The sequence below is a fragment of the Arvicanthis niloticus genome, chromosome 1 (genome assembly GCF_011762505.2).
Source record: "Arvicanthis niloticus isolate mArvNil1 chromosome 1, mArvNil1.pat.X, whole genome shotgun sequence".
NCBI lineage: Eukaryota > Metazoa > Chordata > Mammalia > Rodentia > Muridae > Arvicanthis > Arvicanthis niloticus.
Window position 1 is genome coordinate 37,246,732 of NC_047658.1, and position 26,389 is coordinate 37,273,120.

General features: G+C 48.4%; 1 protein-coding gene across 1 annotated transcript in view; it reads right to left on the bottom strand.

Moving 5' to 3' along the window:
- Positions 1–188: 188 nt before the first annotated feature.
- The window catches only part of Entrep2 (endosomal transmembrane epsin interactor 2), a 399,942-nt gene continuing 373,741 nt past the window's right edge, over positions 189–26,389 (bottom strand). Inside the window, exons 6-10 of the mRNA XM_034484687.2 lie at positions 22,302–22,462; positions 20,629–20,764; positions 11,850–11,925; positions 5,881–6,108; positions 189–3,492 (exon numbers count right to left, since the gene is read on the bottom strand). Of these exons, the coding sequence (XP_034340578.1) occupies positions 3,176–3,492; positions 5,881–6,108; positions 11,850–11,925; positions 20,629–20,764; positions 22,302–22,462 (918 nt within the window). The 3' untranslated portion in view covers positions 189–3,175. The remainder of the gene's footprint in view (positions 3,493–5,880; positions 6,109–11,849; positions 11,926–20,628; positions 20,765–22,301; positions 22,463–26,389) is intronic.

Here is a 26,389-nt window from a genome sequence, read left to right on the forward strand (position 1 = left end):
CCACCTTCCAGGTATCCTTGAGTGTCAGGTCCACAGAGGGGCAGCTGTAGTTTGGACCAGTGAACACAGAGGGCTGCCTTCTCACTTCAGCCCCTGGCACTGAGCAGCACCTCGTGGGTAGCTGTGGCAGCTTCTTGCTCTCCCAAATCCAGTCCTTCCAGGACCCTCTTAATTCCAGTTAGAACTCAGAGACCAGAAATACTTTTTATTAAAACACTGATCATTATTAAAACACCTTGAGGTACATTAAATAAATACAACCTTTCAAGTTGTACAAACAGTTCTCTGGTGGCCTGAAAACAATTTCCTATAAACTCTGCCTCAGCAGCAGCTGTGGGCTGACACAGCCAAATGGGGTAGGGGGAGAAGAGACAAAATGAGCTTCCACTCCAGGGCTGATCACAAACATTTCAAATTTTATCAGAGCCTCCCTGGGAAGGAGGCTTAAGTCCTTGTCATGAAGCCTCCAGCCTTCCTCACAGTAGAGTTGCTACTCACAGTGGGTTCACATCAGCATCTTCCTGCCCCCAAGCAGAGTTGAAGGATGTCCTAGAAGATACTGACTGGTGTGTGTGTGTGGGGGTACTGAAGGCCTAGGACCTGGCAAGCCAGGCATGAGAGCATCTCCTCCCAAATGATTACTATTGGGCCCGGTTCAGATATCAGCAAAAGAAGCAGGGACAGACCTTCCAAAATGGAAGGTTGTGCAAGCAATGGGAAGGAAGACAGCTTTTGTTTCAGCAGGGGACCCACATACTGCCTGGAGTTCCTAGTACCAGCTCACCACTGAGGCAGGGTTAAAGGACCTAGAAGAGACAAGTCAAATTGCAAGACCATTGTCTAGTAGCTGTTATCATTACCGCTGACTTCCTGGAAGCCTGGAGCTTGGGCATTTTTAATGCCCTTTTGGTCCGTCCGGGGCCCTGAGAAGATGAACAATGACATACCTGTCATCTAACACCCACCCAATAGCATGAAGTGCTGTCGTTTCTTTGTCCATCATATAAGTCCATTAGGGGAGCCATCTCATAACCTGGCTAGAATGGTTTGTGTGTACCACTTCCTTGAGAATGTCTGGGACCCAGGGCTTCCAGGTGGTATAGTGTTAGCCTGCACCTGAGGGGAAGTGCGGCTTGAGGCAGGAGTGCCACGTGATAGCTGAGGGCCTTCTGTAAAGAGGCAGCATGAGGGTCACCGTGTCCTGTGCTGTATCCAGAAACTGGGCTCCCTGGCCACACTATGAAAACACCTCAGAGCTTGGGTCAGTTGGGATGGGGTTGGTACTGGCTTCTCTTGGCTCATAGCTTGTTCTGAGATCCATAAGTGTTAAAGCACACTGCTGCATGGACCCTCCAATCAGGCGACACCCTGCCACTGCCTCACTTCATCCCGTCTTTGAGATGGTAAGAATGCCCAGCAGCCAGGCACAAAAGTACTTTGTGTTAAGAAGCTTGGGGCAGGCCATTCTGCTGTAAGGGATTTGCTCTGGGGTGTTTTCAAAGTTCTCACTTGAGGGAAAATTGGAGTTTTATAGTCTGAATAAAGTGCTCAAAAATTCATCTCTTATGTCTCCTGTGGAAAAGGCAAGGTTGCTGTCAAATGCCTGATCTATATTTTTCAGCTCTCTACCTCAGGAAGGCGACAGCTTATGGAAATGGTAAAGCCTTTGGGGCATGGACCGATGGGATCGCTGCTAGGGGTTTTCCGAGGCCATGTGTGGGCTGAAGCGCCACAGCTTCCAAACACACAGAGGTCTTCAGCATGTTGGCTACAGGGAATTTGGGTGCTGAATCAGGGTACTAGAAGGATGGACAAGGGCAGGCAAAACGGAGAGAAGAGCTGCCTACGCCTACCAGCTGGGCTGGTACAATGGAAGGTACCCTCTGGTCCACCCTGGCACTACCCACGGACTCAAGCCTTCTGTACCTGTATTGAGGCTCACAGGCCCATTGCAGCGCAGTGATCTGTGATTATAGCTGCCGCCCAGGATGAACCAGACATGGGCATTTCTGGTTCTTGCAGGCAGTTCTTGCAAGCAGTGCTGCTCCAGACCCATTGCTGAGAAGTACTTGCTGTTGATCTTGCTAGAAAATGAGGTCTGAAGCAGACAAGAAAGTCTGGGGTGGCCATTTTGCCCCAAGCCACCTGGATGTGCCTCAGCTGGGTTTGCCTTGCTTCTAGATGTCCACCATTGGCATCCTACTAGAAACAAGAAACTGACCATCTGTATCCTTCACCACAGGTGTGCAAGAAGAGACAAGTCTGGGTCATGAGACAGGCTTACCTTAGCTGGTGGTGTACCTATAGCAGACAGTAGCTTCCTAGCCCAGAAAGAGACCTACCCAGCACAATTAGGTGAGATCAGATATGAGGGGAAGTCCTCCAATGGATGAGGAGGGGGCATATTGTTAAGACACAAGTAACAATTATTTGCTGTGGTTAAAGGATGGGAGACCATGGGGGAGGGGCCGAGGGAGGAGGTGGGGATAGCAACCCACAGACCGAGGCCTAGTTGGGAGGCCCAGTACACAAGGAGGTGGGCATTTCAAGCCCTTGTGGCACATGCTTGCTTCCCAAGAGTATGTAGGAAAGCTTTCATTGTGGATTTATTTGCACGATAGCCCAGCGAGCGAAACGATGGTCCCAGGCTATGCGAACATCAGCTATTGCCTTTGAGAGGAAGTAATGGGTCGGAATCTGATAAAGGTTTCATTGTAGAGTGATACCAGCCACATGGCTCCATTGCCACTGCTGCTTCCCTCTATTCTTGTAACACTGAACCAAACCAGGCACAGAGGAGCATCATGTGTTAAAGGCCTTGACTTGGGACAGATGCAGTGTCTTGTGCAGTTCCACAAGTGTCACCTGTCCCAGGATTGGTATTCCCATCACATTCTTCAGTTCAAGAGGTGCTATGCCTCTGAAGCAACCAGAGCTCACTAAGGGCAGGAGAGAAAACATCTCTGAGTTAGTGGGACAGGGAACACACAGTCCCCAGGAAGACAACTGATGGGAGAAAGAATAACAGTTCCTTGCCCAGGCCACCAGCGATCCTCCTGGATATCCTGGATGTTCTCAGCCCAGCAGGCCAAAGGCCAACCATGGTGGCATCTTGCAGGACAAGACTTTGCTGGCACTGGGCCCATCAATGTCCATATCGAGGCCCGTAGCTGTTTCATAGCTGGTCCAGGACACCAGCACCAAAGATGGCCTCTTCCACCCTGGGCTCCTCCGAGGTGGCCGTTGATCGTATGGTGCCCACCACATGTCGCACCTCTGTAGGGAGGCTGCAGTGTGTGTGTTCCAAAAACTTAGCTACCAGAACCCTGGTGTCTGCATAGGCCTTGCTCTCCACTAAAGAGTGTGGCCGCTCTTTGGAGACAGTCTGTAAGGTCTCTGGCTTGGTCCCTTGGTCCGTTTTCCAGGTATCTGGGTCACCACTAGATGAGAGCAGGTGCTGACGGGCAGCCATGGCTGGGCGTGATGTGGAGACTAAAAAAATCAAATGAAAGAGGTGATCTGAATAAAACCATGAACTGAATGAAACCAAAGTTCTAGGAAAAAACAAACATAAGTGTGCCAGCAGGGAGTTGCCTACCACTGAGTGTGACCCAGTTCCCTGGGTCACTTTATTTCCTGTCAGCCTGGCGTGAATTTCCTGTTAACCTCAAAGGATTGAAGGGAGGGGTGACATGAAATGAGTGGCGGGCCTATGAGAAGGGCTGCTGGGGGGGGGGGATCCTCAGCTCTCTTCACAGCCTTCTCCAGTTCTATGACCTCTGTCCTTTGTGGTCTGGTGGCCTGTTGGGACAGAGTAGGAACATCAAGAGATAGTCTGATTTAAGACTACAGCTGGGGTGGCGGAATGGCAGTGAGTCCCCCACCATGTGTGTGGGGACAGCAGCCTCTACCCAGGCTCCTCCCACAATATCCTCTAGTCCGGGCCTGGAGAAATGAGTCTGGTTCTAATCAGAGGTCACAATGGCACTCTACCTCAAAATTAGGACAAACACCGGTTAAATGGCTCCAAGAACTTTGGAGGGATCTCTGAGTAATGAGATATGGTCCACTGACCAAGGATCATATTGAAAACCAGCTTGCATAACATGACTCTCAAAACAGACACACTCTGGGTGGTCCATTTTGGGGTCCTGTAGGTGGTAGGAAGCAAGCTTCAATCCTGGCACTCTGAGGCTGAGACAGGAACTTGAGGTCAGTTTGGGCTACCTAATTGTGACACTATCTCAAAACATAACAACTAAATGTAAGTAAGTTAAGTCATATGCATGCTGTTAGTTACAGGCTTAGGTAGGATTACATTGAGTTAGGAACTCACATTCTAGGTCCCCAGTTGGAGCAGCTGAACACAGAGGCAACAAATCACCACTAGTCAACCCCCCAACCCCCCACCGCCCTTCACAGTTAGGAGATATCAAAATGTTTGAGGAGTGCTTCACCTCTCCCCAGAACAGCCCAACATGGTCCTGATGCACCTCAACCAGAAGAAAAGTCACTTCCCACTGGAAGGGGCAGAAGGGATTACTGGTAAGATTCACCAGCTACTTAGGGCTAAGCAGTATGTTAGATGTCAGAGAAGCAGACACGGGTAGACAAAAGGAAGCTGCCTTGTAGTTCTTCAGGTCCAGGTCACATGGGAGCCCAGTAGGTGTCTGTGAATACCCTCCAATTCTGGGATTCTCTGGAGACCCAGAAGGCACATGCCTACAACAAAGGTAATAATGGCAGTCTCACCTGGCTAAGAGGAAGCTGAAGTGACAGGCTGCTGTGTGGACCTCAGAAAGGCATGGTGACCAACCCTCACTCATTCTATCTCTGTGACTGTTTGTCATAGACTATGAATTCCACTGAGAGGGACAGGCTAAAGAACACTATCCTGGGCCCCTCCAATCACATGTGATCCTCAAAGTTTCATAAGGGGGAGTGGACATAGAAGCCCACATGTTGTCCTTGGAGGCAGAAGGAAGGGAAGCTCTGTGGCTCCACACAAATCAGAAAGAGAACATTCCAGATTTCAGTTGAACTTTCTCCATGGGAGGTGCAAGGGGTTGGGGAATGTAGTTCCCAAAATCTAAAGAGTGTGCAAAATCTGATATTTCAGCCAGGAAGACACTTTCACATAGCTGGCCCCTGTCACTCTCCCGGTTCTTTCTAAAAACTCTGCTCTTGCTTAGCATGGTCAGTCTGCCTGGTGTTCAGCTGTACAGGGCCACTGAGGTAAGGCTGGAAGAGGTGTTCCTGGACCCTCTTTAGGGTTCTTCAAAATCCATATCAGAAGATTGTTTACTACGATATGGTCAGAGTCAAAAGGTCATTAGCCAGTCATTATTGATTGAAATCATTCCCCTATAACCCCAAGGTTCAGGTGTGCATTCTCCAGCCTTGGGCACACAAGCGTCCCAAGGAAGCTGGTGTGGCATATGCATCCCTGGCCACAGGGATCCTGTAGTCCTGGACAGTGCCAATCTGTGACCACATAGGAAACTAAAAGCAGCTGAGGGTACCATGAAGTGCTGAATGAACAACTCAGGATAGAGGACAGAGCCACCTATACACAGGTGTCACCCTTAGTCACCTGCTGTGTCCTGGACCTCAAAATCATGCATGGAGCTCATGTCGGACCTGCTGGTGACCTAATGAGATCTCATTACTCTACGTTCTTGAATCCTTCCTCTCTGGCCAGAATGATGCCTCCCTGGGAACACAGCAAGGACCTAAGGCTGCCAACCCCACCTCACACTCCAACTCAGGGTCTTCAGATGTTCACATGACACTTCCCAGGATCTAACAGCTGGGCCTCAACCATAAGAGGTCAGGTGCCTTACAAGTTGGGTTCACACTGAGGATACAAGTGAGCCATACCTGCTTCACTGGATGTGCAGGAGGTGGGGTCGCTGGCTGAGCGGGCCACACGCCCTGGGCTTGGTTGTGCCTGTCTGCTCAAGCTTGTTGCCTCTGGAGACATGTGGTGAGGGACTGAAGCAGGTAGAAGAGGCGGTGGGGTGTCTAAAGTGCCATCAGGGGATGGGTGGCTTGGAGCCAGTGAGGTGGCACCCTCTGATGTTGGGAGACTCGTGCTACTGGCAGGCACTGCAAGAAAACAAACACAGTATTAGATAAGATAAGAGACTACAAAGGTACCTGGATCCTGAAACAGCCAGCTGCCTGCCCTCTAAACCATGTATGTATGTATGTATGTATGTATGTGTGGTGTGTGTGTATGTATTACAGTTAGACAATATATTACAGTTAGAATATATATATATAATAATTTAATTTAATATAATATATGTATATATATATATATATATATATATATATATATATATATATATAAAAATTACAGGTAGCCATTCAAGCCTCAGATGGACTCAGATGACCACTAAATTGTGAGCACCACCACTATGGACTAGTGAATCTTGTCAGGTCTGCGCCTCTTTCTCACTGGGAGGCCAGAAGCTTGTGGGTCACACCAAAGGCTGTTTAATGCATGGGCATCCTAGAAGTACCAGCAGGCCACTGGCTCAGTCTAGGAGCAGACAGTGAAAGGTGAGGACCTGCCTGCCTGCGGTACACTTGGTCCATCACAGCAGCCTGAATTCGATCAGTGGTTGGAAGCTTCAAGCTTTGCTCCTCCCTTCTCTTTCCACTGGGCCCAATCAGTGCTCCAGGCTCCCCTGTGTCCGTGGCTTTGCCCTAGGTCAGGCCTTTTAGCCTCCTACCATTCAGTCCTCACTGCCTACTCTTGAGGCAGCCCAGAGAAGGGAGGAAGGTCTGATCGGCCAAGAGGTAGAGCTAGTTGGAAGATTCTAAGGCATCCCTGCCCAACCACCACAACCCCTTTGTAAATAGTTGGAGACAAATTAGTGGCACTTTGGAAAACATAAATGCTGCCACATACATCATATGCAAACAAATTACAGGATAATTAACCCTTCTTTTTTGAGGCTACAAAGTTAGCAGAAGAAAATGCATAATAGTAGATCTGCAGCTAGAGGCAGAGACTTCATGGTTATGATAGAAGCTGTAAAGGGAAGAAGGAAAACGGGCAGTGAGAACTTGGGAGCTTTGGCCCATGGAGTCAACTCAGCAGGGCTCATGGAAGCTCACAGAGACTCAAGTGGCAGTCACAGAGCCTGCATGGGTCTGCGCTAGGTTCTCTGCATCTCTTTTTATGGTTGTTGGCTTGATGTTTGGGAAGACTCCTGACAGTGGGCGTAGGGTGTCTCTGAATCTTTGCCTGCTTTTGAGATCCTTTAGCTCTTACTGAGTTGCCTTGTCTTGGCCTTGATGTGTCTAGTCTTATTGTCCATTGTTGTATTCTGTTCAGCTGCTGTCCCTGGGAGGCCTGCTCTTTTCTGGGAGAAGGTAACAGGGGTGGGGTGGGGGTTGTGGATCTGTGGAGAAGGGAGATTATGGTCTGGGAGAAGTAGAGGGAGGGGAAACTGTGCTCCGGGATGTGTTGTATGAATAAAAAAAAAAACAGTTATGCAAGTTGTGTGCTTGCATAATAATGTGGTGCCAGCAGAAGCAAAGCAGAGCCTGAGATTCCTGCCTTGGGTAGGAAGGTCTTGGCCTTAACACATTTTCTCATGACTTAATTTAATAAGCCCTTTTTCTTATGAATCTAGTCCCAAAATATCTTCTAAAAAATAAAACACTTCAAATGAAAGAAATGAATCAGATCCAGATATACACATGGGCAACAGACCTGTAAGAAGTTGCTCAAAGCCAAGGCTGGAGAGCGGTTATTCCCTTGGAAGGGCTAGAGAACTCATCAGGAGGAAAGGTATTCTGGGTCTCGATAGTTGGTGGAACTTTTCTATAATGAAATTTGACTGCTCTATTAACACTTTAAAATGCATGCTCCCTTGGACGCAGTAGTTGCTTCCAGGAATTTATTACTGGACATAATTTGACAAATGCTCAGAGATGAAAAGAGTGCATATAAAAAAAGAAGCAATAATTTATCATATCAAAAACTTCAAAGAACAGAAAGTGCATTTACTAACCCCAACCAACCTCAGCTAGTTATTCCCTAGGGAACTACACAGTGGTATACCAAAATCATCTTGGATAAGCTGAGCTGTATGGTGCAGGCCTGTGATCCCTGCTGCAGAAGAGGCTTGAGGCAGAAAGGCTTTATGATCAAGGTCTGTCTGGACTACAGTACTTCTCCAGCTCATCCTAGGCAACTTAGTGAAAATCTGTCTTAAAATAAGAAGTAACAAGAACACTGAGGGTGTAGATCATTTTAGAATGCTTGCCTAGAATGTGCAAGGCCCTGCATCAAATATGAGTATTGCTTCCAAATGTGTGTGTGTGTGTATGTATGTATGTATGTATGTATGTGTTTGTGTGTGTGTGTGTGTGTGTGTGTGTGTGTGTGTGTATGTGTTGGGAGGCACTGTGTGTTTGAGTGTGTGTGTGTGTGTGTGTGTGTGTGTTGGGGGGCACCGTGCATTTGAGTGTAGGTACCTAGAGTCAAGAGGCATCAGATCCCCAGGAGCTGGAATGGTAGTTTACATCGCCAGATGTGGGTGCTGGGAACTGAGTATGGGTCCTCTGTAAGAGCAGTATGTGCCTTTAACTGATGAGCCAACTCTCTAGCCCAACACCAGAAAACATATTTTAGATAGTTTCGATCTATGCCTTCTAACTCTTTTCCATCCAATCTTATCATCAGTGCTAACATTATCAAGTCATAGACAGGCAAGTGTGACTTTACTCTGAATATATATAATTACTGGAAACACAAAATTACAGTAGATACTGAGAAAGCTCCAGCCCAAGACTGGTGACTGTTTCTTCCTGCTGTCACCAGGGTAACAAAGCATGCCTGTTTTTATGACAGTTATGGTCCTAATGGACTTCCAATTTTTCATCCAAAAACCCACTCATTTTTCTTAATTAATGTAGAATAATGTATCTAGTGCATGCCACCTGTTTTTTATGACTCTCATTAAAGGACTCTGCTGTTCCCCCAGGTTTTCACAATTAGGAAGAATGAAAGCACCTTCATTTTTACAGAGTTCTTTTCCTTATGTTAGACCCCAGGGTGCTTCCAGAAGTGTGGATTGCTTCATCTAACAACGTAAACATGTATTGTAGATAAAGGGCCCTCAAATGGCAGGCTTCTTTGTAAGATGCCAGTGAAGAATCTGGGTTGTAGCTTCCCTGTGGTCTTGCCAATGTCCAATCCTCATCGCTGTGACATTATTCATAATAGTTTAAAACCAACTAGAATCTATGAAGAACTGTGAAACTAAATGTCAAGTTCAACATGGTAACAAGTGACAAGGTCAATGTATGAGTGAATCACATTCTATCACACCGCCCGTCACACTCAATAACAATGACCATGGGGACCTGAAAATCCCAAATGCAATACTGCTCCTCAGTGAAGAGAATGAAGTCCTGAGCCGTGCAGCTGACTCTCCGTGTGCACGAGTTTTGCATCCATCCATTCAACCAAGTGTGGTTTGGAAACTTTTGTGTCTCTGCTAACCAGGTACATTGTTTTATTGTCCACAAACCACACTGGAGAACCATTTACAAAACATTGATAAGTTCCCTGGAGATAACTTAAAGTACATTAGAGGACATTTGTGTGTTACATGTAAGTATTTTGTTATCTGATGCAAGGCACTCAAATCCCTCGTATCTTCAGGTTTTGATCTCTGACAAGTGTCCTGAAACCTGTCCCCCAGAGATGCCAAGGGATGACTGTGTCCCTAACAAACTATGGACAGCAGGTATCTAGAGGCTAAACACTACCAAGTGGAGTTAAAAAAAAAACAAAAGTAGTCCCAGGGAACAGGACAGAATTCACGGATTGGAATGCTTGATGTAGGCGAGCAGAGGCTCTCCAGATTGCTCTGCAGGTTTAGTTTGGCTCTTATAGGATCCTAGCAATGGCTTTTGAAGCTAGAGATGACTCATTCAGAAATGCATATGAAAAATCACAGGCTGCAGGACTGAACCATCTTGCAAAATGTAGGGATGATATCCTTCCAGATTTTTCAGCCCACTCAAGGGCTGTTGCAATGAACAGTATGGCATGGTGACAGGATAGAGAACCCAGAGACAGATCTACATAATTATGTCCAACTGAACTGGTTATTTTTTCTTTCCAATATGGGAGTTGAACCCATGGCCTCATATAAGACAGGCAAGTTCTCTACTTCTGAGATACACCCTCATAAAGTGTAAGAGGAAAAATGGGCTGGAGCAACTGGACATACATAAGGAAAATAAAAACAATAACAAAGAGATTTTGACCCAACTTCATTGTGATACAGCAATTATGTGAGCAATAGCAACCTTTCAACCGTTAAGTTTGCTGGCCTGCAGGCCTCCAAGGAATTAATACAATTCAAAGCCTCCGGTACTTGGTATCACCACCAGATGATTGCGTACTGGAAGTACCTCTTGGTCTTATGGTCAGCTCCCAAGCTCACTGATCAGGTCCTGGGCAAATAGTGCCCAGACTACCCAGATCCCTCTGCCCAACTCTGCCTACCCTTATGTAAAAACCAGAAAAGGGGTCCATCTACAGTCACCATCCTTTCAATCACATTTTCCAGAGAACTTGTAATGTGTATAGGCATCCCGTGGTTGGGAGCTGTGGGGCCCAACTCTAGAATACAAGAAACTGGTATGGTATCACCTTCTAACCACATTTAACCAAACTCCAGGGAAGCTTTTGATGGCTCCCTGACCAAAGGAGAGACATGATCACTTCTGAATTCTATGACTGCAGAAACATGGGGTTCCTTGCATCCTGGGGGGTGGGGGGAACTCTCTAGAGGATGGCTTCTTTCTGCTTCTCTTAGATGTTAACTCTGTGTTAGAGGCAAGGATTAACTGTGGTTAGTCATGAGATGACATAAATTATATGACTCTGCTCTCCAAATAAGCTGTCCCTATAAGTGCAGATTGAGTTCCCAATAAAGGGATCCTCTGAACCTCTGTCCCCTCGTTCCCTCTGATGCTGAGATGCATCTGCTTTTCTACTTCTTCCTTCATCTCAGTTCAGTTCCATGGAGGGTCCAATGTGTTTAGGAATCTGGGCTTTCCCATTTGTCCTTCAGAACTGTCAAGTTCATGACTTCCAGTTTATCCTCTGGCTAGCTTGGTCCTTGGAAGCCCCTTAGTCTAGCTTGCGTCCTGTTGAGGATGGAGGTTAGTCACAGTGGCCCCATCAACCTGTGGCCCCCGCATGTGGGAAACAGATGTAGGAAACCTGCTGAGCATCACAGTTCAGCCTCACCTGCCTTCAACATGCTTAGAACATACACAGCAGCCCATGGCTGAGCACAACCGTCCAATGCAAAGTCTCTTTCCTAGGAGTGTGCTAAAGTCATGCGATTTACTGAAAACATATAATCTTAGCATTGAACACAGTTTCTACCAAACAGCGTGTTAGTTTTCTACCACCAAAAAGTCAAAAGAAGCCCAAGTCAAATCATCAGTATCCAGTGACTGTCTAAATATTCCTTTTTGTTCCTGAAAGGGTAGACCTCAATTTGAGTAGTACTTTTTCTTCAAATTCACATCCTAAAATGAAGGAGAAAGGACACGGAGGGAAGAGGCAACAAAATGCAGCCCAGAGGGAGGGTGAGTTCTCCCGGGAACACAATTTATGAAGTGGGTTGGGGAAAAATGCTGTGGCTTAGATGCCATGTTACAGAGTCAGAGCTAGAAGGGAGAGAGCAGGACAAGGCGGCGGGGGAGGGGGGGAGGAGAGCATGGGGGACAGGAAGCAGGAAAAAATAGACATTCTTGGAAAACACACAAGCAGTGCTTCTAACTGAGAGGGGTATGATTACCTGGCGTGCTGAAGTCCGCCGCAGTGTTTGGGTCCCCGGAACTGGAGTCAACCACCTGGTGATCGACACTTGCAACCTGCAGTAAGAAACACAAAGCATTACCCTTGCTCAGGAGAACACCCGGGCAGCCACCAGCAACCTGGAGGACACACCGGTCCTCCGGGACCTCAAATTCCTTTGATTCAATCATCACAGGTTCCAAATGATCAAGGCGAAACTTCCCAGAAAGTTCCAACACGTGAAATAGAGGTCTCCATGCACCATGTACTATGCTGAGGTCATGTGGACACATCTGGTTAGGTGTAAAGTACAGGAAAGGACACACATAGATTCTGTGCAGACAGCAGTTCAGTCCATTTTACATAAGGGACATGAACATCTATGGATTTTCATATCTGGGAGATGGGGGGGCGTGGTCCTGGAACAAATCCTCTGAGGAAAAACTATACAGGTTGGTGGCTTTAAGACTCATCTGGAGAGGACTGGAGACATACATTTCTTTCTCTTCACCTAAACCTATGGGGTGGTGTGTGAGAACTGAGAGTACAGGTCATCATTGCTAAGATCAAAGCCCATGTCCCTGGCTTCTGCACTCAGAGCACCTTCCAGGGCCCTGACTACTCTGAACCTACTCACCTTCTACCAGGGCGCTACATGGAACCAAGAAAGGTGTGCTGTATAATTTTTTGTCATCCTGACAGAGGCTAGAGTCATCTGAGAGGAGAGAACCCGCATAGAGAAAATACCTCCATTAAGATTTGACTATAAGCAAACCTGTAGAACATTTTTTAAAAAATTGGTGGCTGATGGGAGAAGGCCTAGCCTATTGTGGGTCTGGCCACCCCAGGGATGGTGGCCCTGGGTTTTATAAGAAAGCAGTCTGAGCAAGCTATGGGGAGCAAACCATGGGGAGCAAGCCAGTAAGCAGCACCCCTCCATGGCTTCTGCATCAGCTCCTGCCTCCAGGTTTCTGCCTTGCTTGAGCTCCTGTCCTGACTTCTTTTGATGAAGAACAGTGATGTGTAAGCGTAATCCAAATAAATCCATTCCTCCCCAACTTGCTTTTGGCCATGGTGTTTTATCACAGCAATAGAAACTGTAACTAAGACAAAAGGTCACAGAGGAGTCTTCATTGTCATGGTAGGACTTAGGACAGCCAGTCTTCCATGCCCTTCCAACTACCTTCTTTCATTCTCTTTCCTGTGGCTTCATAAAGAATAAAACCATGGGACAAATGGCCATGAGACCTGACTTAATTCACACCAGCATGGCTAGGGCATGGGATGAGTACTGGGTGAACGTCTGTATCCCAAGTCTGGTAGTTTGAATATGCCCAGCCTATAGGAAATGGTACTATTTGAAGGTGTGGCCTTGGAGTGGGTGTGGCCTTTTGGAGGAAGTACATCACTCTGTGGGTGGGCTTTGAGGTCCTATGCTCAAGCTTTACCCAGTGCAGAACAGAGACCCTCCTCCTGGCTGCCTGCAGAAGATAGTCTTCTGTGGCTGCCTTCGGATCAAGATGTGGAAATCTCAGCTCCTCCAGCACCATGTCTGCCTGGACACTGTCATACTTCCCGCCATGATGGTAATGCACTGAACCTCTGGAACCATAAGCCAGCCCAATTAAATGGTTTCTTTTATATGAGCTGGCTTGGTCACAGTGTCTCTTAACAGTGATGGAAACCCCAACTAAGACACCAAGTAGACTTACAGCCTCTACCTGACCCGCTTCTGCCTTTTTTTTTTCCTTTTATTCCCTTGCAGATGGGATGAACAAAAAGCTCCTAGGCTGTTCTCCTGCCTGAGCTTTGGGTCAGAGTCCAGGTGCACACAGGGTGTGGTGCCAGTCCAAATAGCAGCCCACACCATGTCAGTGATAATCACATTGAAAGCTACCCTGACTTGGTGGAGTGTGGACTTGAAGAGTTCTCCTCAGGTTGAGGCCATGGAGACTCCTCTGGGAGTGACTCTGACCTGGGGAGACCCCAGGAAACAGGACTCAGAAGGCTGAGCCCCCTAGCTTCCTGCCTCATCTTACTACTGCCTGTATCATATATGCTGCAGTTTCTAGCCAATAGGCATAACTCTCCCCAACTGTGCTGCAGGCATCTGGCGCAGGCCTGGGGCTTGAAACATAGCGTGCCCCTTCCACACTCCCCCTTGACCAGCCCAGGAAACAATATCTGACTTCTTGTGTTATTTCAGAATTGCTTTGGGGACACACTGGCAAGTAATGAGCTCTAGAGGAGACTGGGGAAGGTGAGGCAAGCCCCTGCGGCTTGATCCGATTCCAGCTCAGGTAATTACATTCCTGCCTCCTGTGTCGCCCGCCCGCCACTTCAATCAGAGGGCTGATATTCCTCATCTCTGCTCTGCACCATGCTGGAGTGAGGGCAGGTGGCTCCAGCTGTGGCACCAACACAAAGAGTGTGAGCTGCTGCTCCCTGCTCTGGTGGTGGGGAAGTGGGGTGCTGAGGAGAGCTGGGAATCAAGCTAAGACCAGGGCAGTGAGCAGCCTTGTGCTGCCTGTCATCCCACTGATATGATTTGGAGCAATGATGCACATGCTATCCTTCCTGAGCCCTCTTGTCCTGCTGGGGAGGGAAATGAGAGAGAGAGAATTCACACCACCGTCAGCATTTACACACACCTTTCCCCTCCTGTATTCACGATGTGGCCATAACCAATTCTGAAAACGTCTGCGAAGAATCTTCTAAATAACAAAAAAGAAACTGCCTAAAGGGCTATTTTATTCCAAAATTCGCTTCCCATATCAAATCCCCGCTCTCTTTCTCTCCTTCACACACACACACACACACACACACACACACACACACACACTGAAGGATGAGAGGGGGGAGAGGGAAACATAGAACCCCGATGCCTGAGAAATTGAGCTTTGGCAATAAAGAAATATAAATAAAACAAGAGAAATAAAAGCCACAGAGGAACAAGGTCAAGAGGAAATTGGATTTGTTTCGTATTCTGCAGGGTACCACTCACTTCCCTCTGGCTCCCGTATTCAAGCACCAGGAAATGTGGTTTGGAAAAGAGATGGCTCCTGGGAGTGCATCTATCACTTCTGAGTAGAGTGTTAGGGGTTTAATTTGAATCTGATGGCAGAGGCCACCTCACTGCACAAAGTGGTGGGGGAAATGGCCATTTGATGCAGAAGTGCAGCAGAGGCAGTAAAGAAGGTGGGAAGGGAGGACATCTGTGAGGAGGGAGGACATCTGTGAGGAGGAAGGACATCTGTGAGGAGGGAGGACACCTGTAGAGAAGGAGGATATCTGTGAGGAGGGAGGACATCTGTGGGGAGGGAGGACACCTGTGAGGAGGGAGGACATATGTGGAGAGGTAGGACATCTGTGAGAAGGGTAGACATCTGTGAGGAGGGAGGACACCTGTAGAGAAGGAGGATATCTGTGAGGAGGGAGGACATCTGTGGGGAGGGAGGACATCTGTGGAGAGGTAGGACATCTGTGAGGAGGGAGGACATCTGTGGAGAGGTAGGACATCTGTGGGGAGGGAGGATATCTGTGAGGAGGGAGGACATCTGTGGAGAGGTAGGACATCTGTGGAGAGGTAGGACATCTGGGGGAGGGAGGACATCTGTGGGGAGGGAGGACATCTGTAGGGAGGGAGGACATCTGTGGAGAGGTAGGACATCTGTGAGGAGGGAGGACATCTGTGGAGAGGTAGGACATCTGTGAGGAGGGAGGATATCTGTGAGGAAGGAGGACATCTGTGAGGAGGGAGGACATCTGTGAGGAGGGAGGACATCTGTGAGGAGGGAGGACATCTGTGAGGAGGGAGGACATCTGTGAGGAGGGAGGACATCTGTGGAGAGGTAGGACATCTGTGGGGAGGGAGGATATCTGTGAGGAGGGAGGACATCTGTGGGGAGGTAGGACATCTGTGGGGAGGGAGGATATCTGTGAGGAGGGAGGACATCTGTGGGGAGGGAGGACATCTGTAGAGAGGGGGACATTTATGGTATGGAATCTAAGTTAAGTTCATCCATAAATGCTTATAAACAGGGATCCTGGCTGGAAGAGGGGTGTTAGGATTGTGAGAGACAAGCTTCCTAGATAACTTGCCAGGGCTCCCCAAGGCATGTAGAACTGTAGCTGTTTTAGTGAGAAAGGCTGCCATAGTCTTGGGCATGTGAACACTTGGGTCTCCAGTTGGTGACACTGTTTGGGGAAGTTTAAGGAGTGTGGCCTTGCTGGAGGAAGTATGTCACTGGGGGCAGGCTTTGGAGAGGAAACTCTGATTGAATGCTGCTACTTCTAGCTCTCTCTCTCTCTCTCCTGTCTCGCTCTAGTTTCTGCTTGCAGTTTAAGATGTGAGCTGTCAGCTTGCCGCTTCAAGCTCATCCCTGCCCCTGGAGCTCATCCCTCTGGAACCGTATGCTACAGAAACCTTGGGTCGTCAAGCTGGCCCTGTCATGACGTGTTGTCAAAGCAGCAGAGAAGCAAACTGAGGAAGGGACTGAACCTGGGACCTGCTAGTTCTGAGATGCTACTTGGACCAGTCATTGTAACTGAAAAGACCAATTGCAATTTAGGCAGATCAGCTCTGTGGTGAGCCCTGCCCGAGGATTCTGCCCTAGTTGTGTGATGTGTTTCTCACTCTTGGATAAAATCAACCATGAGTACCAGATTTATGAAAAGCCACTGTTTGGGGGCAATGAACAGCTGTCATGGAGAATGACAGCTTTATATACTCAAGGTCACCTCTGAAACACTTGATTGCCAGTTTTAAAACACTGACGTCATTTCCTTTGAACATATAATGTATAAGAGCCAGTGCTGGCAATACCATGTCTGCCCATCTCCTTTCTCATGACTTCTAGTATCACAATAGGCTTCTTTTCCTAGCCATACTGCTACCCAGTCTGAATTCCTCAAGTACTTCCTGGTTGGGTCAACCTAGACACTGAAGTTGTCAAGTGCACTTCTATAATTGGATATGCAAGGTCAGAAAACCTGCCCTGAAGCAAGTTTGCTGACCTCAGGTACCTGGAGCTCTAAAGCATACTTTGCCTGCCCCTATTCTGCCTCTGTATGGTGTGTTCTCCACAGGGGTGACTTTCCTTGTCTCCCTCATGCCCTGGCCCTACCCAGGCAGGCAGGTACAATTCCCCCACTAAAGTCCCAGAGAAGGTGAACTGTCTCTGTCCTGCTATCCCATGGACTGTTAATCCCACAAGGCAGTAGATTCATGGTTTTATATCCTGTGGCTACAAAGCAGCTGCAAGTGGTCCCTGGAGTGTGAGTTAGTGTCCAGTCAGGATTTCTAGTGAGAAAATCTCAGTAACTTTGCTGCCACTGCTGGTGATTCACCTCTGTGATCTCCTGAGGGGCACAGCCTGGAGTCGTGGGAAAGAATGGCCTCCATACCTAAGCCAGAAGGGAGTATGTGCTAACCAAAAAAAGGGAAGAAGTCTGAATGAGCAACCTCAGTTAAAAAAACTAAAAATAACCTCTCAGGTGCACACTGGGCATCTTAAATATTCTGGAGGCTGAAGACACCAGGCATTCAGGGCTAACCTGGACAACATAGAACATGACCTTGCATCAGAAAAGAAAAAAAAAAAATCTTCCCAGTGCCGCCATCTCCTACTCCCTTTCATCCTGTGTTGCTGTGACATCATATCCCTCTGTCTAGTTTGCCTTGCCCTAACCAGTGCGGCTAGGCAATTTATACACCCTTTGTCTTGCAAGGGCAAGCAATTAACCTGGCCCCCTCACCCACAGAAGACTCTCATGCTGTGAAAGGGGCAGCTCCTCGATATCTGGTCAAGGGAGATGGACCCCCCTGGAGGAGGGGGCAGGTGGCTGGCACGGCCTTCCCTCTGTGGATGGTAATGGGTTTCACTCACTTCTGGACTCCCAGAGATGTCTGTGGAATTGAAAATGCTCTGAGACCTGAGCATCAAAGAAAACTGGCCAGGGGGCTGCAGGCCCTTAATCACCAGATGTGTCCCTGCTACATAGGCGGTCTGGAGAGGGGCCACGGGACATGTTACACACTTACCTGGCCTGCTCCATAGCGGATTGAGCCTGTGTCAATACCTGCAGGTGGCAGGTTTCTGAGCTAACATAAGCTAACATGACACAGCTTTGACCTTCAGCCCTTCCTACCCAAGTTCTCTGAGAGAAATCACGGAAGAGAGAATTTTTTTCAGTGGCTTAACAGTGTCATATTGATCTCAGAACCATATAGTAACCTGAAGCATATTGCGTTCTTCAGGGAAAGAGAAAATTGGTGATAAAACATGAAACAATACCCTTCTAATATGTAGTTGGGGGGGCATTAAATGTCACACTCAAAGCCTGAAGTTACTGCCTACACCTGCACTCAGGGGTCTTACAAGTCTTGCTGGGAAGCAAAAGCTCTACAGTGTCCACAGGAAGGGGTCCATGGAATCATGATCTGTCCACATAGCCCTCTCTTATGAAAACCCAAGTTCCACCTCACAAAGGGAAGCCAAGAACTATCTTCATAGCATGGAACTGGAATTCTACAATAGCAGCAAGAAGGCTTGCTGAGGAGTGAGAGATGGTGGAGCCTCCCAACCAAGGTAGCACTGAAATCACATACTGCAGACATGGCTTTTAGGTCCCCACTTCCCAGAATGAACCTGTCCAGTGGCATCTTGACTTCCTAGGCTCTGCCATCCATGGAGGACCTTGCTCTGGTCCCTCTGTACCTTCCTCTGGGTCCTGTCGTGTGGGTTTGGTGATGCTGCCCCCTTCTGGGCCCTGTACCACATTTTCCTCTAAGATCCATCCTGTTCTCATCTCTTCACCACAAGTCTTCCCACAGTGGTCTACTCCAGTTCTCAAAGTCCCAATAACAGCAGGAGCTGGGACATGTTAGGGATGAAAATTCCTCACTCAGCCTTGTTTCCTAACCAAGCACTGACTTAGAGATCCTGGGAATGGACCCAACATTAGGATTCAGTTGCCAAGGCTTTGTGGGAATGCGCTGCTCGCTGGCATCTACAATCCATGGCACACTTGCTCACATCACCAAATCCGAGTTTTCAGATCTTCCCTGGATGCCCAAATACAAGCTAGGAGCTTCTAAGAGCTAAAACCTGTCATCACAACCAAGGTCTTCGCTACTATTTTTTATCATAAATGGAAAGATAGGTCTCATTGCTTAGTCAGAGGTTCCTGCCCAGCACAGAAAGTCTAGGAAAATGGCTGTCTGAGCTGAGAGACTGCAGGGTCCCACTTTCCCTTATCACTAAACTGCTTCACCTCTCAGGCAAGTTCCTACACCATGACTTTTACCATGCACACAAAAAGAGGCCAAGATCCTACGTGTGGAGCTGCTGTCTGCAACCACTGAGCCACTCAGCATATTTCAGGGCTGGAGTGGACACAAAGATGTCACTCAAGGAACCTCTGGTTGTTTCCGGGCAGGTGGGATTCACCAGGCTGGACCAGGACTAAGGGAGAATCCCTGTGGTGTTTCTTTTTTCCTGTGATGCTAACACCTGAACACACTGTCTACGCTTCCCACTGTTCACAGAGTGCATGCACCACACCGCCTTTCCTGTCCTCTGACTCAGCCCACAGAAAGTGATGCTCCTTTGTGGCTGCGGTTATCTTTGAGGCTTATGAGGCTGCACCTGTACAGTGGATAGGCAGCTCTCCATCCACAGAGCTTCTTCATGGAATCCATTTCCTGTCAGTGGCTGGGATAAACACCAGCAATGCCAACTCTCTTCCACCCCTGCAGGTCATTGGGATGTCCAAGGTGCAGGATGAGAGGTGATGTCAGAAAGGCTGAGCCTTGTGCTAGGACGATCATGCAGGAGTTAGCACGGGCACAGAGAACAGAGTTTGGACAAACCCGGAATGACCTGTAGATCTTCCATGTTGTGGTGCTATACAACTCTGTGGCTTGTGCTTGGGGCCAGCTCTTAGCACATACCACCTGTGCTACCTGACTGTGTGTCCACCTCTGCCCCATTCTCTACTTCCACTTAAGATCTCCCTGGCCCTGCCCCATGACCTCACCTCTCTGCCACACTCTATTAATAAACACAACAAAAATAATGGCCAAGATAAAAAAGGCTGCCAAAATGTACCCATAGACATCTTCTGATGTTCCCGTCAGCACTCTTCCTTCTCCATGTGCTTGATACTGATGTGATTTTGTTTTCCCTCATCATTTTCAGATGAGGAATCCAAAGGTCTACGGACATATTCAAAGTGCCTGCTGATGGCTGAAACCACGAAGCAGTGGGAGCCCCTGGTATGCACAGCTCAGAGAAAGTCCCAGATACCTGGCAATAGAGGTGCATTTCCTGGCCTAGGGCTGACTGGCTTCTTACAGATCCATTAGACCATGTCTGCAACAATGGCCAAGGCAGGCCTTGGTCCACTAAGTCCTCAGTCCACAAGCCCATCTCTTCCTGCTCTGGCCATGGGTTAGAAGCTGTCCCAGTTCCTTCTGTGCCATCTCCAGACAACACTGGGCACTATGGAAGGCAGACACATCTGAGTTGGGCTATGTGTCCTGCTGCAGGGATTAAGCTGCATATCTAAAGTGCAAGTTTACATATATTGATTCTAGGCTGTAGAATCAGCATCCTAAAGTCTATGCAAGGAACACATATGCTGTATGAAGAGGCTTCAACATAGGCAGCCACTGATGACACTGACACAGTCAACACGTCTGAGAGAGGAGCCTTCTGAGGGCAGGCCAGGGAGCAGGGCATGCAGAGGAACTGGCCTAGTTAGGGCCTGGACCTCACCTGACTGGCGGGTGTCTGACCCACCACGGCCTCATATGGTGGGGGCAGCTCAGCAGGGTACAGCATGCCAGGACTGTTGATGGCGACATCATACAGAGTGCTGAATGGCGAGGAAGAGAACTCCAGATGGAGACCCCTAGAAAACATAAGAGTCATCTCATTCATCCCTGAGGATGGAGCACAGTGTCTGACATCACATGGTCATCCCCTGAGGATGGAACACAGTGTCTGACATCACATGGTCATCCCCTGAGGATGGGGCACAGTGTCTGACATCACGTGGTCATCCCCTGAGGATGGAGAACAGTGTCTGACATCACGTGGTCATCCCCTGAGAATGGGGCACAGTGTCTGACATCACATGGTCATCCCCTGAGGATGGAGCACAGTGTCTGACATCACATGGTCATCCCCTGAGGATGGGGCACAGTGTCTGACATCACATGGTCATCCCTGAGGATGGGGCACAGTGTCTGACATCACGTGGTCATCCCTGAGGATGGGGCACAGTGTCTGACATCACGTGGTCATCCCTGAGGATGGGGCACAGTGTCTGACATCACATGGTCATCCCCTGAGGATGGGGCACAGTGTCTGACATCACGTGGTCATCCCTGAGGATGGGGCACAGTGTCTGACATCACGTGGTCATCCCCTGAGGATGGGGCACAGTGTCTGACATCACGTGGTCATCCCCTGAGGATGGAGCACAGTGTCTGACATCACATGGTCATCCCCTGAGGATGGGGCACAGTGTCTGACATCACATGGTCATCCCCTGAGGATGGGGCACAGTGTCTGACATCACATGGTCATCCCCTGAGAATGGGGCACAGTGTCTGACATCACATGGTCATCCCCTGAGAATGGGGCACAGTGTCTGACATCACGTGGTCATCCCTGAGGATGGGGCACAGTGTCTGACATCACATGGTCATCCCTGAGGATGGGGCACAGTGTCTGACATCACGTGGTCATCCCCTGAGGATGGAGCACAGTGTCCGGCATTTCTTTCCAAGTGTTGACTGTGATCAACTTGTCACGTTGAGAAATAAAAGCCTGGATGCCTGAGCAGGTCTAACTGTTTTTCTAGAAAGATCTCCAGATTTTATTAAACACTTCAGCTCTGTCATTTACAATTTAAGTAATGATAAAGCTGATGAAATTTCTAATTAATGTTCCATGCACTGTGATGACTGTCAATCAGGAGCAGCATCACCCATGTAAGAATATTTAAGAGCTCATCGTCAGCCTGTGATATCGTTTAGGTGACACCGCAAAGGCACACAACAGAGATCTTCTCTTCAAGTCAGACCAAGTGATGCTTACCTGTAATTCTAATACTTGGGACACTGCGACAAGAGCGTGATAATTATGAGGCCATTTGGGGCTACCCGGAGATATCAAAGGCACCCTGGGGTTGCTGTATAGTGAGACTCTCTCTAACAATAACAAAATAAAACCATCGCCACCAAAACCCCCAACAAACAAATAATAAGGAAAGAAATATTCTTTTTGCTGTATTTCTAGGTCACAGCGCCTTCATTTCCTGTCCTTAAGAGGCACATGCTTCTGCCTTACTCTATTCCCTTCCACACCTCCTCCCAAAGATGCTTTGTGTCTTCCTTCCTCTCGAGCATCATGGGACTCAGGACACTGGACGGAATACTGACCTGTGGGCCTCCGCTGTGGGCGTACAGGTGTACTCCGGAGGGTAGTAGGGCGGAGGCGGAAGTGGAGCAATAAACTCATCAAAGTCCAGAGTCTGGTGGAGAATGGTGCCGTGGGGAGTCACACAGGCAGTGTTGGCAGAGTGAGACCTCTGTGGGAAGAACTGGAAAGCACAGAGAAAGAAGCAGCATCATCCCAGGTCTTGTATAGCTGGCGGCTAATGGAGCTAACTCCACACACTTCACTTTTCAGGGTAAAATGCTTAGTTTAACCTGCCGAGCCACGACCACTAAACACATACTTTACAAAGGACAGCTCTGAGAGGACCACCTTGGAAGCCTGCCTCTGTTCTGCTTCCCACTGGGAAACCTCATTCCTGTGAGTGTAATGCCTAAACACTGCAGCTAAAGGATGCCTGCTATGCATGCTTCAAAACAGCACTGTATGAGAAACGGCTACACCTGGAGCATGCTCACCCAGCAAGTTCCTATCACGAAGTTCCTATCAAGTGCTGATCACTTGGCACATACCCCATACACAAGTCCCTTTCTGAACAAAGTATTTCAGGCCTGCATTGTGAGCCTGGCATGGCTCACACACTTCTTTATAGCTCACTGTGGCCCCTTTGGACACTCTAGGGGATCCACACACTTTGTAGGACATTGCTCTAAAGGTGGAGAATGTTACCCATGAGCTCCAGAATATTCTGTGGGGCAATCATGCACACTGGATGCCACTTAAAAATATCAAGGGGAACACACTTTAACAAAATGAGTGCTGTCTGCCTGGATCTCTGTATCAGAAGTACTAACTAATACTTGTTTCTCTTTCCACCCTTGGGTCACTCCTGCAAGAGATTGCCTGTTCCACAAAAGTGCCCTGAGACACTATTTCATCTAGAGGTGTGAAATGAGCCGCACTGCATGGGCTCTGGGCCTTCCCATAGCATGTCAGTGAAGTAAGAGGAAAGAAACAAAAGAGTCACTTGTACACAGTTAAGCACAATAGCTTCCTAATCAGTGTGGGAACGCATGGTGGTGGTGGTGGTGGGGGGGGGGAGGGATGGTCTGCATTCAGGAAGCAGATGATATCTAAATGGGCCATCAAAGACTGGTGGTGTAGCAAAGGCTGGGGGCTGCAGGAGAGCATCCAGACGCAAAAAAAAAAAAAAAAAAAAAAAAAAAAAAACAAAAAAAACGGGTGACCAGTGAACGATGTGTTTCAGAAGAGCAAAACAATAAGGATCTAGTCAATTTTAATTCTGGGGATATGCAGGAGGCAGTGGCAATGTTAGGACTGTGTGGAATGGAGTACCATGGGGTGGCAGGGATAGGGTTGGCGGGTGAAGACACAGGAGCAGGCAGTTGGAGAATTTCGGTATTAGCAGGGGTGAGTCCAGGGTTCAGAATATGATCAAATGCAGAGAAATCAGTGTGCTGTGGGCTGATGGCTACACTTAAATGGGGATGCATTGGATTAAAAATGGCCCCTACCAGCCTTCCCAACACATAGCATGTTCCCTGCCCTTTCAGCTGGTCTTGTTCGTTGCTGCTTCTTTAATTGTTGGAAATTAGAGGGGGGCTGGTGGCTGTGAGTGGGTTGGATGTGTGCTGTCATCCTCTGGCTCAAAAGCTGTTAAATCTCTTGCCTGCTCCACAATCGTTTCACAATAGCATCATGGTGAGGGGGCCACAAATGTTCTTGAGGTCTGGTAAGGAAATATTTTGAATTAGTCTCTACCAGAAATTAGAAGAATCGATAAGAGTATACTCAAGCAAAACTAATGAAATGCAAAAACACCTGACAATAGAGGCTTGACAAAGGTTAAAAGACAAGGGTATCCATTCTGAGTACGATTGCCTTTCTTGGGTGTGCTGGCCCCATCTCCAAAGAAACTCCCAGAGTCCTGTCAAGTGGAGCCTTTTCTTAGGCTTTTTGCATTCCCAAAATGAAGCTCACCTGTCTCACAGGATTCTCTCCTTTCCACTAATAGTGTGTGTCCAGTGAGGACAGGGTCGACGTAACAGTTCAAGGTGAAGCTGGTGAACTTTGTCTTCTGATCTGAGATGCTGAGGCTCAAAGTTGGCGGACTACATTTCCCAGGCTCCCTGGCCAATGGCCTCATGTAGGACCTACCCATAGCAGCTGCTGGAGAGTCTAACAGGCAGCCTCAGGACCAGAATTAAGGCAGTCTTGGCTCTTCCCATCCCTACTGTTCCCCCAACTCTAAATGGATAGTGGGTCCCATGTAAAAAGCACCTTTCTGTGTTCCTTCACCCTCACAAACCTGGCTAACCAACTGTCAGAAACCCAACTGGTGGTTACTTCTCCCCCAGCTGAGGTGATCTGCATGAGAATGGCCCTCTTATATTCAAACATGAATTTGAATAGTTAGTTGGTGGAACTGTTTGGGAAGGGTTAGGAGGTGTGCCCTTGCTGGATTTAAGTGTGTCAATAGTGGCAGGCTTTGAGGTTTCAAGACTCCCACTCCAGTTATCTCTGTCTGCCTCCTGTTTGTGCTTTGAGAGGTGAGCTCTCATCTCACTGTTCCTGCCACCATATCACCGTATCTCCATTCTACTGCCATGCACTGTAATCCTCGGGAACTGTAAGCCCCACAAGATGCTTTCCTTTATAAGTTGCCTTTGTCATGGTGCTTTAATCACAGCAACAGAAAAGTACTGACTGCATCAACTGTCAGGTTGCCTGTGTTTGACGGCCTTACTCTTTCCTAAATGGGGCACAGCACACACTCGGCCAGCGTTAGTGGAGTGAATGGATGGATACTTCTCTGCTGTGGTGCGACCCTTGCTCTCCTGCCCCCGAGAAGAAACCGACAGGGCCGCTCAGTCTCTGCTTCTGGGATGCAGCCCCCATCTTGTGCAGGAGCTATTTTTAAAGCAACCCAGATGAGCTCATGCTGTTGGGAAAACTCACCATCAGGGCTCTTCACACTGAATCCCGCCCAGTTTCCAGCTTCCTTCCAGCCGGTGCCAAACACCCCCTGCTTTGAACAAGGTCTGCTCAGCCATCCTTCATACCACACGTGCTTTGTTTCCTCTTTCTAGCAACCTAGCTCCTTCTCACTGGCAAGCTGCCAGGCCTCCTTCAGGACCAGGCAGAACACTGGTGACTGGGAGGTCTGTCTTCCAGCCCACATCCTCCCCACTCAGACTCCCTACTCTGGGGCCTCATGTCTACAACAACATGGTCAGGTATAAAGGGCAATTCTACATCTCCTAGAGAGGGTAAGAAGTGGGCTCTAAGTCATCTCTTCCGTCCTGGCTGGTCCTGTCTTCCCTGAGCTGTCTAAACCACATGGACACCAGTACACTTGTATGTGGAAGATGTCTGAGGTGTTCATAGATACACCCTGGGTTTGTCTCTCATACACTAGCAGTGTGCATCTGACTGAGACCCTATGTCCTATCGGTTGGGGGGGGGGGGGGCTTCTTCCAGGAACACAAGTCCTTGAAAGCAAGGGGCACTGAGAACACAGTTACTTGGCCCTAGGCAGCTTCCAAAGGCCTACAACATGAAGCTCCTAAAGTTGGCTCAGCCCACACAGCCTAGCTTCTACAGTCGGGAGGAGACCATGAAGAAGTTAATGGACCTCAAACTATGAGTCAAATGCCTAGTCTGCAGACACTGACCAACCACTGAGGCCCATGTGACTCTGGGTACCTTAGTGACCTATCAGTCTCAGGCTCCCTTTTCGTGGTGCCACTAGGATTATAATATGAAATGCCATCCTCTGTCACAGCACCAAAAGGCTCACATGGAAGCCTCTGTCATAGTCTCTAGCTCCCACCCCTCCCCTCCCTCCTCCCCTCCCCTCTCCTCACTACCTCCCCTCTCCTCTCCATGTCTGATCTGCTGCATGGAACAAGGTAAAAAGCAGGGTTGGTCAGCAACAGTCTGGGTGTCTCACGGTGGGATTTGCCTGAAGCCTGCCCAGCACTGCCTTCCTGTTCCCCCAGAAACAGAGGCTGTCCCAGCTTTCCTTCAGCATTCTAGATCCATCTGGATGACTGATGAACTCCTGGGTGATGACCTTGAGTATCCCGTACACCTTCTAGCTCCATGCTCA